Source organism: Diceros bicornis, chromosome 40 (genome assembly GCF_020826845.1).
Source record: "Diceros bicornis minor isolate mBicDic1 chromosome 40, mDicBic1.mat.cur, whole genome shotgun sequence".
Lineage (NCBI taxonomy): Eukaryota > Metazoa > Chordata > Mammalia > Perissodactyla > Rhinocerotidae > Diceros > Diceros bicornis.
In genome coordinates this window covers 8,836,280-8,854,225 of record NC_080779.1, presented here as the reverse complement: position 1 = coordinate 8,854,225, position 17,946 = coordinate 8,836,280, and the positions used below count along the sequence as shown (strand labels likewise).

The 17,946-nt window shown below is 51.8% G+C and overlaps 1 protein-coding gene and 1 long non-coding RNA gene across 3 annotated transcripts; one reads left to right on the top strand and one right to left on the bottom strand.

Moving 5' to 3' along the window:
* Nucleotides 1–14: 14 nt before the first annotated feature.
* Nucleotides 15–4,812, top strand: POU3F3 (POU class 3 homeobox 3). The gene is given in 2 exon segments (XM_058534378.1): nucleotides 15–321; nucleotides 324–4,812. Coding segments are annotated over 2 exon segments (1,494 nt in total). The 5' UTR covers nucleotide 15; the 3' UTR covers nucleotides 1,512–4,812.
* A 5,059-nt stretch (nucleotides 4,813–9,871) lies between these two features.
* On the bottom strand, nucleotides 9,872–17,155 carry LOC131399841 (uncharacterized). Of its 2 annotated transcripts, XR_009217246.1 has the most exons (5): nucleotides 16,948–17,155; nucleotides 16,490–16,626; nucleotides 11,840–12,162; nucleotides 10,957–11,109; nucleotides 9,872–10,054 (listed from the first exon to the last, which is right to left on the bottom strand). It is a non-coding gene; the product is annotated as an uncharacterized LOC131399841 (long non-coding RNA). The 2 variants fall into 2 exon arrangements; XR_009217247.1 differs by lacking the exon at nucleotides 10,957–11,109 and having other exon boundaries at nucleotides 9,876–10,054; nucleotides 16,948–17,153.
* Nucleotides 17,156–17,946: the final 791 nt, after the last annotated feature.

The following is a 17,946-nucleotide window of genomic DNA, read 5'->3' as shown; positions in this document are numbered from 1 at the left end:
CGGGAGCGGAGCGGCATGGCCACGGCGGCTTCTAACCCCTACCTGCCGGGGAACAGCCTGCTGGCGGCCGGCTCCATTGTACACTCGGACGCGGCGGGGGCCGGCGGCGGCGGGGGCGGCGGCGGCGGCGGCGGGGGCGGCGCGGGGGGCGGCGGGGGCGGCATGCAGCCCGGCAGCGCCGCCGTGACCTCGGGCGCCTACCGAGGGGACCCGTCCTCCGTCAAGATGGTCCAGAGCGACTTCATGCAGGGGGCCATGGCCGCCAGCAACGGCGGCCATATGCTGAGCCACGCGCACCAGTGGGTCACGGCCCTGCCCCAGCCGCCGCCGCCGCCGCCGCCGCCGCCGCTGCCGCCGCCGTGGAGGCGAGCTCGCCGTGGTCTGGCAGCGCCGTGGGCATGGCCGGCAGTCCCCAGCAGCCGCCGCAGCCGCCGCCGCCGCCGCCGCCGGGCCCCGACGTGAAGGGCGGCGCCGGCCGCGACGATCTGCACGCGGGCACCGCGCTGCACCACCGCGGGCCGCCGCACCTCGGGCCCCCGCCGCCGCCCCCGCACCAGGGCCACCCCGGGGGCTGGGGGGCCGCTGCCGCCGCCGCCGCCGCCGCCGCCGCTGCCGCCGCCGCCGCACACCTCCCGTCCATGGCGGGGGGCCAGCAGCCCCCGCCGCAGAGTCTGCTCTACTCGCAGCCCGGAGGCTTCACGGTGAACGGCATGCTGAGCGCGCCCCCGGGGCCGGGCGGCGGAGGCGGCGGCGCGGGCGGCGGCGCCCAGAGCCTGGTGCATCCAGGGCTGGTGCGCGGGGACACGCCCGAGCTGGCCGAGCACCACCACCACCACCACCACCACGCGCACCCGCACCCGCCGCACCCGCACCACGCGCAGGGGCCTCCGCACCACGGCGGCGGCGGCGCGGGGCCCGGACTCAACAGCCACGACCCGCACTCGGACGAGGACACGCCGACCTCGGACGACCTGGAGCAGTTCGCCAAGCAGTTCAAGCAGCGGCGCATCAAACTGGGCTTCACGCAGGCCGACGTGGGGCTGGCGCTGGGCACGCTGTACGGCAACGTGTTCTCGCAGACCACCATCTGCCGCTTCGAGGCCCTGCAGCTGAGCTTCAAGAACATGTGCAAACTCAAGCCGCTGCTGAACAAGTGGCTGGAGGAGGCGGACTCGAGCACCGGCAGCCCCACGAGCATCGACAAGATCGCGGCGCAGGGCCGCAAGCGCAAGAAGCGGACGTCCATCGAGGTGAGCGTCAAGGGCGCGCTCGAGAGCCACTTCCTCAAGTGCCCTAAGCCCTCTGCGCAGGAGATCACCAACCTGGCCGACAGCCTGCAGCTCGAGAAGGAGGTGGTGCGGGTCTGGTTCTGCAACCGGCGCCAGAAGGAGAAGCGCATGACGCCGCCTGGGATCCAACAGCAGACGCCCGACGACGTCTACTCGCAGGTGGGCACCGTGAGCGCCGACACGCCGCCGCCGCACCACGGGCTGCAGACGAGCGTTCAGTGAAGGCACTGGGCGCCGCGTGCAGAGGGCCGCCGCCGCCGCTGTCAGCACCGCCACCGCCCCCGCCGCCGCCGCCGCCGCGCTGACCCCGCACCGGGGCCGCACCGGGCCGGCCAGTCCGCAGCCCTCCCCTCCGCCCAAAGACAGGCATGCCCGCCCTAGGAGGAAAAGAGAGACGGACCAAGGAGACATTTTTGAAGTCAAGGAAGGAGGGGCAAAACAAACGAACGAACAAAAGCATAATAAATACCCAGACTGTTTTATATACATATATATATAACGAGACTGGAAGAGAAAAAGGGGGCGATCATGAGATCTCGTTTATACTGTGGTGGTGTTTCGTTTTCTTTCTCTTTTTCTTTTTAAAGAAGGGTGAAGATACCTAGCGCACCAAAACTGCACTCGTGAGGTTTTTCCCACCCTGAGAAGTCGAACCCCGCAACGGTGGACAGCGCCTAGCACCTGCCTCGTCCTCTCCTCTTAAAAAAAAAAGAAAAGAAAAAAGAAAAGGAAAAGCGCATCCCCCTTCCCTCCACTCTCTCCCTCCAAAGGGCTGCCGAAAGTGATCCACCAAAACTTTCTCTCCTGGGAGGGATCTGAGAGAAAGCGGAGGCACCGGGCTTAATCAGGGGATGGCCCTGTGCTCTGGGACCCCTGTCTTTCTTGGCCATTTTAAAGTCATTTGGGGACAGACGAATTGACTATGAAATGGGAAGGTGAAAAAAAGAACCGTCTCCAGAAAGATATATATCTTCGCAGCTTCCGAAATTAGCAGACTGTATAGCAAAGCCAACAGATAAAGAATAAGTGTCCTCAAAGTAATCCTGGAAATAAAAGCATCACGAGAGAGCAGAGGGATGGGCGAGGGAGAGGGCACGTCCACCGAGGAGTGGGAGAGGCCCGGGCCCAGCGGGGGCGCGGGCGGACTGGGCGCGGAGCGAGGCCCGGCCTCCAGCCCCGGCTTTAACGGCTGCCACTCGGGCGGATGACGCCTAAAGATTCCACCGCTAATATTTTTTTTATTAATATTTTTTATTTTTTATTTCTGGACTGACTCAGATAAAGGGATTTAGAAAGACTGAGCACCAGCCGCTGCACCTCTCCGGACTTCTCTCCTCAATCCGTTGCCAACTTTGATTGAATGGGTGCTGTGGATGTGATTATACAATACTGCCATTTCCAAGCAGTGTTTTTGGTAGGTTTTAATAAACAGACTTTTCAAAAGACGGCAATATAGAATTGTTAGATCCGTTGTTGATCTAAAAATATTTGCTTTATATTTTCATTAAATGACTTCTTTTAATATTTTATTCAGAATACTTATGAACTGCTGCAAAACGGTAATTTATTTTTCCCCAGATCTTGTATTACGTGTTTTTTTCAGACGAGCACAAATCAAAATGAAATGAAAATATGGACAGTTGTTAGGTAATAAGGGTATCTTTTGATGTGATCATTTGATTGTAATTTAATTTGAGTAGTGATTCCGTAAGAGCTGATCGAGAAAATAAATTTGTTAGAATGAAATAGTCTGTGTCTGATGCATAAACACTGTGTGGGAAGAAAAGAGTTCTTTAGAAAATATTTTTTTACTAATGCAAATCCTTAAGTGATAGCACTGAGGAAGTCGAGCCTGCTCCACCGAAGGTCTATCTGGAAATCTAGAGGAAAGGACAGGCCTGACAGAAAAGGATAGGACTTTCACATAGTAGTCACTCCTTGTGAATCCATAAATTTCACAATATTTTTCTCTTTCTTAATTTTAGTGGGAGTTTTTAGTGTTTTTAGGTGAAATTGTCTAAATACTAGTCCTTTTCTTGGAGATACCTGTGTCCTTTATCATCTTTATCAGAGGATTGGCCTACATCACCAGTAAAAATGTGCCAACTGGTTATTAATGGTTAATACAGACCCCCCCAGATTTGAGCCTCTCTTTTTCCTCTCACCACCCCCACCACATTGCTATGCTATGTCCCTTTCCTCTTATTCTGAAGACTAATAGTTGTGAAGAATAGCTTACAAATCTATAACATATTTTTATATCAATTACTTCCCATTAATAACTATATGTAGTTAAGTTTAAGTTATTAAGCTGTTTTTGTTTTTTGTTCTGTTTGTTTTTCCTATGATGAAAGAGTGTAGTTCTGAATTCCTGCCTGTGATCCACACTGCATGACCCTCAGTGTGATGACAAGCTGAGACTTAAGATTCTACATTTCTGTGTTTCTGTCTTTCCCCAGTACAATTCTGTATCTTCTTTACTGGTGCTGGGGGTTTTAGCTTTTCTGATCACTCTTGAGATACACACCCTGCAGAGCGGCCACATTTATCAAGTTAATGCATCAATATTTACAATGTGGGAAAATGAAAGTGTAATGCCTCAGGTTGTAAGTACTAAAGACGCAAAAGGCTCTGCTTAGTTGAGTCCCTTCATATTGTACTTTAAAAAACAAAAGTATTTAGGGGTGATAAAGTGGTTATTTTATAGATTAATTTCCCCCAATCTCATTTAGCTGTCACTCACTTTTTGTCTTCGTCTCTCATCTTCACTCCCTCTCCCTATGATACGGATGCAGGGGTTAAAAAACCCAGAAAACTGTGAGAGCAACAAGGAACAGTTATTTCTTCCAGACAGACCCTGTGTCACTTTCATAAATCAAGCCCAGCCAGATGGCCGTGTATTGGGTTGCATTATTTTAAACACCAAATCGTACTAAAAATCACAATCATTTTGATTTGTGAAATCTGAAAAAGGCCATATTTATTAAACAGAGAGAAGGAAAAAAATGAAAACAAGAAACCACAATTTACTTTTCTCTGCCTTCTTGTTTCCTATTTCTCTCGCTATTGTAATTTCTCTGCTCAGCAAATTTACAATCTGGAGTGGGGAGTGGGGACAAACCTCATCATTTTTTGAGAGTCTACAGGGGCAAGCAAAGAGGGCCTTATTGGAAAACTAAGGATTGGGTGTGGTTGTTTTTATATGGTGCATACTACTGGCACGTGAGATGAAATCCTGTTTTCCCTACAGGAATGGTACTGGTTGATTAGACAGAGAATGGGTCTATTTAAAATTTTAGGAAGTATTTGCTTACTTGGTTTGGCTGACAACAAAAGAACTAACATTAGAATTCACACTGTTTTCTATTAAAAAGCAACGTTTGCTGGTTACTTCAGAAGAAACCCTGGTTTAGGAGTAGCAGACTAACTTTTAATTGCAGAAGCTGGCAAAGCAAGCCCGTTTTATTTCATTATTTTGCATTTTTTAAAGTGAGCTAATGCTTGCACTCCATATTTTAAAAAAATCAACCCTTTGAATGTATTTACAAAATGAAATTCATGGTTGAAAAACAAAAGAGGGCAGATATAACTGAGAGGTTTTGTGCTAAGGCTTATATTGTTACACATGTAAATAATGAAAATATTGTTATATATCACCAGATCTTTTTAATGAATTTGGTCATTGTGTTCCTTTGCAGTGCAAGTGTCTTGTGCTTCATAAAGTGCCCATTTGTTTCCTCCATTTCAATCCAACCCCTCCTCCCCTTCCAACCCAAAGGAAAGTGACAAAGTTCTGTTCCATCAATCTGGCTAATTCCGAGCTAGGCCCATTTATAGTTTGCAGTCTCCTGTGGTTCCTGATCTTGTCCAAGCCCGAGTCACCTCATTCACGCAGCCATCTTCCCCTGCAAGTCTGGGTGATTAATCATTCAAGGTGTATTTAAAATAGTCACTTTGCTGTTGTTGCTCTGCCTTTTTTTTCTTTTTAAGTACTTAGCCAAGGACTACTTCTTTGTTCCAAAATAGAACTATTCATTATTGATCTTAGAGATTCCCTCTGCTTCCCTGAAGTCACCACTGTTTGCTCATTACCATGCTTATAATCTGTTTTGTATGAATGGTTTTCGACATTCAGAGAATAATTGGTTCTAATATTAAATGCAGTATATACTATTGATAGTTTTATCGATAAGTGTAATATTTTAAATAATTTTAACAATTAAATTTGTTTTTTAAATTATATATTTGTAAAGTATTTATCCTGTTGGAAGCAACAATATATTGTTGTATTTATTCGTTTATTTTTGTAATAAATGATCAACCTCTTCAAGCTAAATCAAAAATGACACTTTTATATATTTATACAAAATGCATTTTAAGAGCTGGGCATATTTGCACCAATTTGTATGTAAATAGAGTAAGATCCATCAATAACTTGTAGCTTTCAGAACTAAATTGAAGGAAGAAACATTCTCCCCACATGGAGTTTAGTTCACCCAAGTTCCAGGGTAATTAATCAAACTCTAAAATGGATGCAACAAGTATTGGCACTGGATACAGACTTGAAATTAATTATTAAGGAGGTGGACCTGGTTTTTTTCAAAGTAGGATAGAAATGAAAGAATTCACTTCTTTCATGAAATGCATGTGGCTGACTGGAACGATTAAAACAGATGCTGTGTATCAGTGATAAAACCTAATACCTGGCTGTGCTCGGACATCTATGCTAGGAAAGGGTATTGAAAGAGAGTTAAGACTTGGAGGTTATCAGTGACCCAGCAGCAAGGTGATGTAGGAAAAAGAGTTGTTGTATATTGTTTTAAAAAAATAGATCCTCTTAAAATGGCTCCGAGTGAAGAACCTCTTTCTCTTAGTCCTGTTACTGGCAGCAGAAACAATGAGTACAGGTGTTGTTGTTGTTGTTGTTGTTGTTGTTGTTGTTGTTAAGAGAGACACACGTAAGGAGTGAGGTGGCCACCTCTCCAGCTCTCCAAGTTCTGTAGGTCACTTGGTCATCTCAGTTCCTCAGGGCGGCAGTTCCGAGGGCCTGAAGGTCACCCACGTGATCCCCCGGCTGCCGGAGTCCCACCATGGGCTTGATCTTGATTTCAATAAGGAAATCAGAGGGCTCTGGGTTTGCCTCCTGAACTTTCCAGTCTAGGAAAGGAAATAGTGCAGAGGCTGGAAGAGATGGATGGGGGTGGGGGCAGCGGAGATAGCAAGAGGGGTACTTGTGTAATCAGATTCTTTGATTTTGTTAGCCTGGCTCATGGCCTATTAATTAGATTACTCTCTCTTTCATTCTTGATTTCACATCCGTGTTTGTTCCTGTGTCCTAAAATGTGGGCGCGAGCGTGGCGAGCAGGAGCCTATGATGTCACTGCCGGCCAGCGGCGGCCGCCTGGTCTTCTGGAGGGCTGTGGGGTGCGTTCTTTATGAGTCGGGTCTTCCTCAAGGAAGAGTCGGCTCTGGAAGTGACCTCAGAGGGGTCTGGGAAGAGGGCAATTGGCATTCTCGCGACGGCACGATGTGTGCGCTAGTGTGTGTGCGCGCGTGTGCGTGTGTGCCGCGCGCCTGTCGGTGAGGGTGAAGGGAGGGGGCTGCGGAAATTCTCAGCGTGGACTCTCAAGCCCTAGGGATGCAGACGGCTTGCTCAGGTGCAGAGCCTGCCTCCAGTGGAAATGGGAGATCAGAGGAGCAGAGGAAGGTGGTGCCGGGGACGCGGGGCAGCGGGCGTCAGAAGCCCAGCTTTTCTCCGGGACACAGGGCCCGGCCGGCGCCGAGGTGGGGCGGTGGCGGTGGCGGTCGCGGTGGGGAGGCCCGGTCCCTGCTCGGCCTGGCCCGGCCCGGCCCGGCGGTCTGGCTGTAACAGCTGCTGCCAGTCCCACAAGTTGTTTTCCTCGTGGCGACCATTCAGCAAAACGCACGATCCTTTCTCAAAGATTTAAATTTCGCGGATGAATTACCATACACCGGTTGCTTAGCAACTAAATTCAAGCAGGGCTAAGAATATGCAAGCTTTTTGTATTCTCATTAATAAAAATGCCACTCTGACACAGCAACCCGACTTTGGATCACTGCAACTTCTGTAAAAGCCGTAGGAGAATACAAACCGATCCTGCCATTTAATTACAGATCAAAATGGCTTGAAACGCGATGTTTTGTTCATCTATCTTCCTAAAAGCGATGTAAAAAATAACGGCTTTTCAAGAGCAGTAGTAAAGTCTTTTTTTTTTTTTAATGGAGTTGTCTATCAGAGTTACTGATAATTGTCAACTGAAACTTTTTGAAACACAGGTTGAAATTCCCCTTTTCATCAACATTTCTCCTCTCCTCCTCAGTCCCCTATCCTCTGATCCTGCTTTTCCTTCCCAGCCTAATAATAACAATTATTATTATAATTCTGGAAATATTCAGGCTTTGGGAGCCATAGAGACTAAAGGGCAGTTGGCAGAGCAATCGACAAGGCCGGTGGCTGGAGAAAACCTACGAAATTGAGGAGAGAGAGAAGGGAAACTTGTGAAAGTTTCCTTGGAAGTTTGGAGAGTTGCTGAGCTCCAGTCGTCAGGTTCCAGAGGTTCTGGCGATAACTTGGTGCAACGCATGTGGGAAGTAAAGGTAGAAACGCCTGTCGACCTCTGCTCGCTGTTTGCAGATTTGCCGTGCTGAGGCGCAGCCTCCCCTCCCAGGGAATTCAGTTGCCGCCTCCCCCTCCGCGACCGTGGAGTCCACGGGGGCTGAGTTCAGGGCCTGCTGACCCGGGATCTCCCTGAATCCACCTCCCTGCTGCCCCAGGCCCTGGAGCCCTGGAGGAAAAGTAAAGGCGGAGCTGGACCCCCTGGGTCTTCAAAGACAGACCCAACTCTGAGACCAGAGCCTGAGATTTACATAAGGGGGCACTTTGTGTCTCTTCGCGAAGGGTGCGGCGCATGGAAGGGGACGCCCCGGCTCAGAATAAGGGTCCACTCCTTTGCTACCGTCCGAATGTGGGGGGAGTAGGGGTCAGAGGGGACTGGCCTGTGCGCGGGCAGGTCGCATTGTTTGGGAACGCGCCGAGGTCTGGGAAGCCGGGCCGGCGGGGCGGGGGCAGGGCGAGAGAGCCGGCGCCTTGTGAAGTCCGGGCCGCCGGGCCCCGCGCGCCGCGCTCGCGGCCGAGTTCTTGGGCAGCCCTGCGCTTGGCCCGCTCCTCGGCTCCCGCGAGTGGGAAACTCGAGGGCCCCACGAACGCTGGGGTAGCTGCCTGGGCCCGGCCGCGTCGCCATCACCTCCCGCGCCCAGTCCCCGCCCGGGGACTGCGGGCCCCGGGCCTGCGCGGCGATCCCGAGCGGGCAGTGGGCGAGCGCGGGCCGCAGAGGAAGGCAGGGGTGTCAGGCGGGTCGGTGCCCAGGCTACGGGTCCACGAGAGCGCGCGCCGCCTTTGCTTCTGAAGCTACAAAAGGAGGCCTTGGTCACTTTTAGAAAGATCCAGGGGCAAAAGCGAAACTCCCCAGACTGACTCCAATAACATTCCCAGGGAGCCAACCCCCTTCGCTCCCACCGTGGCAAACCAGAGAACTATAGAGGTGACTCTTGCCCGGGTCAGCCTGGGCGCGGAGAGATAAGGGACTCCCAATGACTCGCTTTAACCCGATTTCCTTCTAGTGAGTACAAAAAGACAGTGGGAATCAAACCGTAAGTTTTAATATTTGCTGTATTAAGTACTCAGAGGCATTAGAGTTCGTTTTTCAGTAAAACATACATAATAAACAGGAAGCCACTTATTTACAAATACAATTGCCCTAGACAAGCCACATTCCGTGTACGTAATTCATTAATGGAATTCGTTCCTTTTCCTCCCTTTGGAAAGAGAAATTTTAGCTTTTAAAAATAGCTGGGTCTTGGGGGAGGGAAGGAAGAGTGGTTAGTTAACCTGTTCCTAGAAAAAGGCCAATTCCGTCTGGGGGGATGTTAAACAGTGTAAAATCACCATCTAAAAGATATGGTGAGGGATTTTTCCTTTTTTACTCTTCAGAAATGTTTGTTGGTCATGGTTGCTGTCGCCAGAGTTGGGTAGTGGAAATGAGCTGGTAATATAACCCTACTTGATGTGTGTGCGTGTGTGTGCGCGCGCACATATGAACAAAACTAAAATTTAAATAACTTCAGCTTGCTGGGAACATACCAAAATTTTATCGGTAAAACTCAGTTGCCATAGTTTTAGAAATGTCTGTGGAAATGTGCCTGCCGCCCTCCCTCCATCCTGAGATGAGTTATACCTAGGGAGATGCTCGCTGTGGCTTCCTAGTCACTGGGATAAGCCAGTACCACTTACCTGGAGAACCTGAGCCTCATCTTTTTTAATTCGGGGTGCTTTCTCTAAGGGAATTCCCTTCCTCTACGGGTTGGGAGAGGGACATTGTTTGGGAGAGAGTTGTCCAGGGGAAGGCAGAATCAAGTGTGACTCTCTGGGTGACCTGTGAGTAGTGAGTGAACATCAGGAGCACAGGACGCACCTGAGGTATGTCTAGAGCTTTGTGAGGTCCCAATATGTTTACAAAGGACAAAGAGAATGATCAACTGTTGTCCACATTTCCAGCTAATTGTTGTAGCTACAAAATTACAGGACAGACACTCAGAGAAAGTAAAAATATATTGTTTAATACAAAAACAAAAGGATAAGGGATATTCTGAGGAAGAGCTTCCTGGGAGATCGCACGTTAGTTCCGTCCTCCAGGACTGCCTCTCAGCAGAAGGCAAACCCATTTAGCCGGCTGGAACATCACACACTGAAATAGAGGAGACACTCATTTCAAAGAGCTCGCCTTGCACCAGCACTAAAATAAAAGGTGCCAATACCTGCCGCCTCACTCCCCCAGGTTCAGACAGGGCAACTCCAAGGTGTGAGTGGGGGCCAGGGAGGTTTGTTCCACTCTGTCTCAGCAAGAGTTTTGGAGGGAGACAGTCTATTTTTCATTTACATTTCCAAAGTTGAAAACTCTCCAGCAGAATTTAAAAAACTAAATTCGATCAGAAAGTATAGTATCACCCAGAAACTAACAAAATGAAAATAAGTGTCTTACTAAGCTTGGTCTTGAGAATCTGTAGGTTACGATAGGGAAAAACTCATCAGTGAACAAAATAACATCTATGAACTATTTTTAATTAACATTTTTGGAGGAGAATTATTTCAAGATTGCTCAGGCAATCCTACTGATTATACTTTGTACTCCTCAAATATTTCTTCCAAACAGGGATTTAAAAATGGTTCAAACCTGAGAAATGTCTTTAACTCTTCCAAAAACTATTTAATAGTTGTTCTGGATGTTTCTAACAGGAGAGAGATGCTAAGCAAGTAGGCTTGGGTCTAGTGAAGTCTGGGGGAGTGGAAGGGGTGGATCCTCAAAGGCACTGAGCAGCCTGCACCTGAAACAGGCTTTCTGCTTTTCTGGAGGAGGGGCAGGGGAGGTCAGCACTATTTACATTTGTACCTGATCCCATGGGCTTTCCTCTATTTGTCAAAGAGGAGGGCCTGCAGGTGAGAGGGTGGAAGTGAGAGGAGAGACCAAAAGGCAGATCAGTTACCTATCCCCTTTGTTCTTGGGCCTTGAACTGGGGCTTCAAGGAGGGGAATAAAAGCCCTCAGGGAGTGAAGCCTCCACCCCCATTTGCATCACCTTGACACCCTCACCTGGGCCAGAAAACCTTGTGCTGGCTGATTTGGAGCAAAATGGTAACTTGAGGCATCCCTGTGTGAATGTGTTACATAACATACAGAACCTTCTGCAGGGAGAGGTGCTCACACTTGATTTTTCTCCAAATGACTATGTGCAGGAAGAAAAGACTAGAAAGGAGGAATTAAGACAAATTAAATTAAAAAAAAAACCTATGGGGAAATGTGTAGCCATATATGACAATGCATATAAGATACGTGCATGTAAACAGTCATTCCTTGCACCTCCTGTGTGCTGGAGCATCCTTTAAACACCCTCTCTAGAGCCGTACTTTGGCCAAGAGGAGTCATACCTAATTTGGGGGTTAGGGGGAAGGCACTCATACCCAAGAATACTAGGACCCGTTTGCCCTGTTGCCAGTGAGAGCCAAGTTAGTTCAGAGCTGTGTTATCCTCACCCCGTTCTTTCTGCAGAATCCTCAAACCCTTCCTGTGGGAGGGCAGGTTACCCCGTACCCATGCGCCCCGCTGCGCCCACCCAGTCACCCCTACCCGTGGCTGTAGAGCTACTCCTTCACCAGCAGCCCGAGGTCACATTCAGAAAGGCTGTTCTTCTAGGCAGCCTCGCCCCAAAGGCAAAGGCAGTGCAAACCGTGCTCCTTTGCCCCAAGCACGAAAGGGAGATGTAACGCAGGGACAATCATTTTGCAGGAGAGGATCTGGAGCAGGGCAGTTGATCCGGGCAGATCCCCTGAGCCAGGTCTTCTCTGCCGGGGTCGGGGGAGGAAATGGTGGGGTGGAGGGGCCGGGAGGGGGAGCCGCTGAAGGCGGGCAGGCTGACAATTCTGTAACAAAGGATTCTTGCAAAAGTAGTACCAGGGATCTTTAAAGGATCACACACCTTACAGGCGTGTCCCCAGCTCCTGGGACACAGAGTCCGCTGATTGTTCCCCGGGGCTGCGCAGACGTGACTGGGCTGTCAATGGTGCGGGGCTGACTGCGTAGCTTCGCAGCCTCGGCCCCTGCGCTCCTGCAGGCCGCCTTGGGCATGGGTGGGTGGCTGTGCCTGGGTCCACAGGGCCTTTGTCAGTGGCTGTTCCCCGGGCGCCCTGGTGAGGCGGTGGTCTTGTTGGGCAACATTCCTCGCCCTTGGTTAGCCCCGGGAAGGTCGTGGACTGCAATCTGGCCTGGCAATGCAGACCCAGAAGCGCTCCACAGGCTTCCCTGCTGGGCGAAAGAAAGAGCGCTGGAGCAGCGGGAGCTTGGGGGGTTGGCGGGTGTCTGAGTCACCATGACCTTTGCAAGGAAAGCAAGCAGGACACTGTGGAAAGGACGCCCCCAGGTCGCGCTGGTGGGGAGCTCTCGGAGGCTAGATAGGCATATCCCAACGCCTAAGCCTGGGCACTCTGCCCCCGCTGATGCCGCCTGAGGACCCTGGTTCCCCCAGCCCCTCTACCCCTTGCCTCCTGCCGCCACAGAACCCTAGCGGTGACCCAGCGCCGCCGGAGCGCAGCCCGGGCCTCCAGCTGGTGGGTAGGAAGTGGCGCCCCAGCACCGGGAGAAGGGAAGAGTTCAGACCAAGACAGGAGAGTGATTGAGTGAGCTGGGAGGGGCAACACCACAAACACCCATAACTTCGCCCTAATGCCCGCACTGGGTCCCGAAGACTGCCAGTGCAGCCCCCACGTGCCTCTCCAAGTTGGTGGGAGAGGCATTTTTCTGGGAACACCAGGGGCGCAGGAGTGGGGCTCAGTGCGGACAGGCGGGAAGTCTGAGTTCAGGACCAGAGGTAGGTGGAGGCAGAGGTGTCCCTCTACCCGTTACAAAGCGGATGATGAGGACAAAACTTGGAGAGAGGGATATAAGTGGGTGTTAAACATGGTCAGTGACTATCCCTCTACTTCATGGTGTCCCCTTTCTTTAATTCAACCCACAGGAAGCCCCCTCCGAGTCTTGCAGACCTCAGGCATCCAGCTGCCTACGCCCACCCAGCCAGGCCTCCCAGCCCCCTGAGCTGCCCAGGGCACAAGGTCAGCCAAAGCTGGCTCAAGCCTTCAGGCCAGGCCTCCAGACACGGCCCCAGGTCCCCTCACCCCAGCTGGCCTGGCCTGGGCTGGGCTGGGCTGGGGCTCCCGCCTCACAAATGGCCCCCCACAGTGGGGCCTGCTGGAAATTCCAGCCAGTCAGCCCAGCATGGCGGAGAGGGCTGGAGGCAAGGAGTGACACAGGCTTCTACCCCTGGCTACATACAAGTGCAAATGAGATGCATTTTGGCTGATCAGTCCACTGTATTTTATGCAACTTAATGTATCTATGTCTTGTCAACTCTTCTAGTCAGAAAGAATAGCAGAAAATTTTTAAAAGAATTTTTTTGTATGTGTGGTTTCCAACTACAATTCCATACAGGGAGATGGGGTGAGAGTGGACACAGGAGGCTTGCTGTCATGAACAACATTATATAAACCCTCCTAAAATGCACCCTTACGCCACAAGGAGGAAAGGAAAAAGAAGCGGGAGTGGGTTATGGTTGCTGACAAGAGACCTTGATGAAACTAAGTGGATTCTGGCTGGGAGAAGTTTAAAGCTATAACATTTCTTTTTAAGAAACAAAATTCACTTGTATTTACTTGGACAGATCTTGCAGCGGGCGGATCAGACTCCTTCTCCTGGCTTACCTGCATCTTGAACAACATGAAGGGGCCACTTGGAGGGGTCTCAGGGGTTCACCAGGAGGCGAAAGGTTTTCTGATGCCATGGAGGCCCTATCTGGGCCAGAATGCTCCCTCTCCTTTTTATATGTCAATTTCCAAACCAATTTTAAGTGGAGGAAACTTGCCTCCAACTCCCACCAGATTCCCAGAAAAGGTTTCCTGAGACAGCAAGTCCTCTCAGACCTGGGTGATGTGGGCCTCCGGTACGGTAAGGGGGGAGGTGGCAGGTCCCAGGGACCAAATGGCTTCTGGTATTCTGCCCCAGGCCACCTCCTACGGTTCACACGGGCACTTTGGGAGACTCCGGTCTTTTTTTCAGCGAGGAGCCCTAAAACTCCTTGTAGGACAGCCAGAGAGGACCACAGGGCCAGCTCCACGCTCCACCCCTGCCCCTCCTCAGGTATTTGCTGTCTCAGGCTTGTCCGCAGCTGACCCAAGGAAGGGGAACAACAGATTTCCTTAGCCCTGTTCCCACGCCCGGCCCTCTCTCCCACTGCCAGGCTCAGTGGCAGGCAGGGCCCAAACTGCTGGGAGTCCCGGGAGCTGTGTGCCAGCCTCTTGCCCCCGCTTTCATGGGGGTCTCAGGTTGCCTCTGGGTTCTTAGGGACAGCAGGGAATGTGTTGTTGGCATATGAAGCTGTCCTGTTAAGATCTGCCTCTGGGGTCGGCTACCTACTCAAAGAAGCTACAGTAGCCTTACTTTCAGGACTCAGGCTCTTATGTAGGTTGCTAAGAGCCTGGGCCAGGCAAAAGTGTCGTGTACCCAGAGAACCAGTGAAGGGAGAATACCCTCGGCCCACTTCATTCAGGTGAGGTTTTTGGACCCTTCAGGTGTCCAAGATTATTCCACGCCACCCTGTTACCTGTGGAGGATTCCTTCTCTGCTATATTCCTTGGCTGAGGTGTCAGAAGCCCTCACTGCATGGCAATTAACTCAAACAAAATAGTTTGGGGAGGGGGGTCATGTGCTTCACATCAAGAGAAGGGGCCACCCAGCACTCTGAAACTATCCAAACTTTTACGCTGCTTAGCACAGGAGTGTGTGTGTCGCAAGCAGCTCAGGTTTCTGCCATGCAGCCTGGGCATTTCCATACCAGCCTGGTAAATACATCAGAACCAGATGTGTGCTGCTGCTGTGGGCTTCCACCCAGGAGCCGAGGTGCCGGGGAGATGCCCCAAACAGGACAGACTTGAAATTCATTGCCCCAACTCACCCCAGTGTCCTGACAGGCCAGTGGAAAAGCTGAACTAGGGAGCAATGAGCAGAGATGACCTACACTGAGGGGAGCTGCTGGCTCCTCCAGTGGCCCAGTTGCTCAGCCTGCCTGCTTCATGGTGGCAGACCAGAGTCCCTGCAAGCTGCCCCCTCCTCTCTTCTTGCTATGAACGCCCAACGGCAATTTATTCCCTCCCTCTGCGCCTCCTCCTCCCATCCCAGAACCGAGCACGGATTTTCATTGGGGATAAGAAGGGGTGCCGATAAGGTGGCAACGTGGAGTGGCAAGCCATCTTCAGGAATAAACATGCCCAGCCACGGTAGCCTTGACACCCACAGACTCTTCTCACTCACTTTTTCTTTTCAAACAGTCGCTCAGCTTACGACAGGCCCAAACCATTTCAACCCATGAGCGAAAAGAAATTGTGAAACCTAGACCAAGTTTTTTATTTCTCCTTTGCTCCTGAGTTCACCATCCCTCACTTCCTCACATCCCAGCCATCCCAATATCCATTACCCCATCTGAAGATTTAAAACACTTGTTCCTTACAATCTACCAGGGTTTTCAGCATTACCAGAGTAACTGGAGAGAGAACGCACCACCCCCACCCCAATTCTGTATCCAAACCGAATATATTGTAACCACCATCATCAATTACACTTTGCATAGCTTGACAGGGGCAGAAACCTAGACTCCACTCCATTATTTACCAGGAGTAGCAACAAACTTTACTGGAAGACATAAATTCAACATCGACTATCGGATACCTACTGGAGAACTCTTTGAAAACATCAACTCTATCTTCTTACCTCCTTTATTGGGGTGGAGTGCTGTAAAATCTTAGGTAGCAGAATTTTGAAACAGCTTGATTACCTTGAGCGGGTTTGGAGTCCTTAATTCCAATCATTAGTAATAAAGTCATTAATAGTCATAATTGGTATTTAATTGCTTGATCTGATTGGTGCTTTCTTCGTGACCCGATTTAGTTTCACGGGGAAGTACAGGTGGTCCAGAATCAGTAAAGGAAAGCCATTTGCAGGCAACTTTTTCAAGCAGAAGGGAAAGTACTTTTGTTATATTTGCAGACATGTGTCTCACACATTTTTTTCCTGTTTTTTGTAAACTAAGAATAAACATTACAGATCTGGGTTTTAATTTCTCCAGATGGGATCATAGAGTACCTAAGAGATTTTTTTTAATATACTGCAGAATTGAGGGCACATGGCTGCTGTTCACACTAAAAGCCGAAAAGAAACTCAATGAGAAAGTAGAACGAACTCAACTGCTAGTAGAATCGAGTATCTGAGCAAGTTCACTTTATTCCTTCGCAGGAAGAGGGTCTGCGGCGGCGAGGGCAAGTTTCCCCGGGTCTTTGCAGAGGGACACAGCGAGGCCGGCCAGACCTTCCCACCAGCCGGCCGCCTGGGCTCACGGGCTTCGCAACCTCTCTTCCCTGATCACCGCCCGCCTCCCCCTTCGGCGCTCGGGGTCTTCGTTTCAGCCTGGCTCCCTTTTCAGAACGCTAGCGGAGACCTTCCTCGGCAAAGGTGCCCTGCCCTCCCGGCTTCGCCCTCCTCCCCTCTTCCCCCGCTCCTCGCCCACTCCCCCGCGCTCTGGACTCACCCGCGCAGAGCTTCCACTCTTTACAGACAGGAAACCAGTCTCAGTCGGGGCAGCATTTGAAACCACACTTGAGCAAACCATCCAAGACGGGGACGCACATTAGGGCTCCGAGCTCCCGAGCCTGCTTCTGCTGAAAACTGGGTAGAGGGGGAGGGCGGTAGGAGCGAGCAATCCTCCCTCCAACCGCGATTTCAGCTTTCTTATGGAAATGAACATGACAGCCCGCTCGCCCCGAGGCTGGCTCCCCGTCCCCAGCCCCCGTTCTCCGCGGCCCTGTCCTCCCGTCCGCCCCCGCCCCCGCAGCCCCCGGGTCTCGCCGCGGCCAGGCGGGTGTCGCCCGCTCTGCGCCTGGGCTGCGGCGCGCGGGGACCGGGCCGGTGGGCTCCCCTCCGCCAGGCCGGCCGGCGCTCGGTATTAAATATTCATAGCGATCTCTACTTTCTTAAAGGAGAACCTACCGAGCGGGAAAGTTCACGGCCAAGGGAAGGCACAAAGGCAGGTCTCCGCTCTTGCGTGTTCTCGAGGTTGGGGAGACGCACCCCCTCTCCGCGGCAGCGCCCGCTCAGACTGACAGGAAGGAGAGAGCTAGGGACGGGACCACCTTATTGTCAAGTCACTTTTCCTGGAGGGTGTGGAAGGAGAGAGGAACTTGGTGGCGGAGAGAAAGCACGCTCCCTGATACCTAAACAGCCTTTTTTTTTTTTCTTTTTTAATTAGCGATCGCATCTTACGCCCTAGGGTCCCCAGGGGCTTTTGTAAGAAAGGAAACTGTTTGACTTCACCCGGGCTCCACCGGCCTTGGGGCCACAAGAAAGTTTGCCCTGTGTTGTTGGAAAGACACGCACGCACGAAGTTTATGAAGCCTCACACTGAACAGCAATTTCATTTGAATGGTAAAAACAACGACAAAACCCGCACCTGCCCCCCTCTCTTAAAAACAGAGCCCCCGTGTGTTGAGAGCCCGGCGGCACGTCAGGGCGGAGGAAGGGGCTGTAACGCGCGCGGTTTCGAGGCTCGTGTCGGCGCCCCGGTTCCCGCTCGGTGCGCCCCGGGCCCCGCGTGCACCGAGCCAGAGCCAGCTTCCCGAGGCCGCGGCCGGCGCGCGGCTTCTCCCCAGTGAGCGCGGTCGGGACCCAGGAGGAGCAGGAGGGAGAAAAGGCGGGGAAAGGCCAAAGTGCTCGGTGGCCGCGCAGAGACCCTTCCCGGGGCGCCCCTCGCCGGGGCTGGGCCGACTCGCGACGGGCTCCGCGTGGTGCCGGCCTCGCTCGCCCGCACAGGCACACTCACTCACACTCACACCCCGCGGTTCTTTTTGTTCCGGGCCAGGCTCACTTTCACAAGTGGTTGGAAAGTCTTGGGCGCCATCTAACGGGAGCAGCAAAAAGTTGACGCCGGGAGGAGGTTAGGACCGCCGAAGGCGCGGGGACCCGGCTTGGAGGGCCCTCTCCCCACCCTCC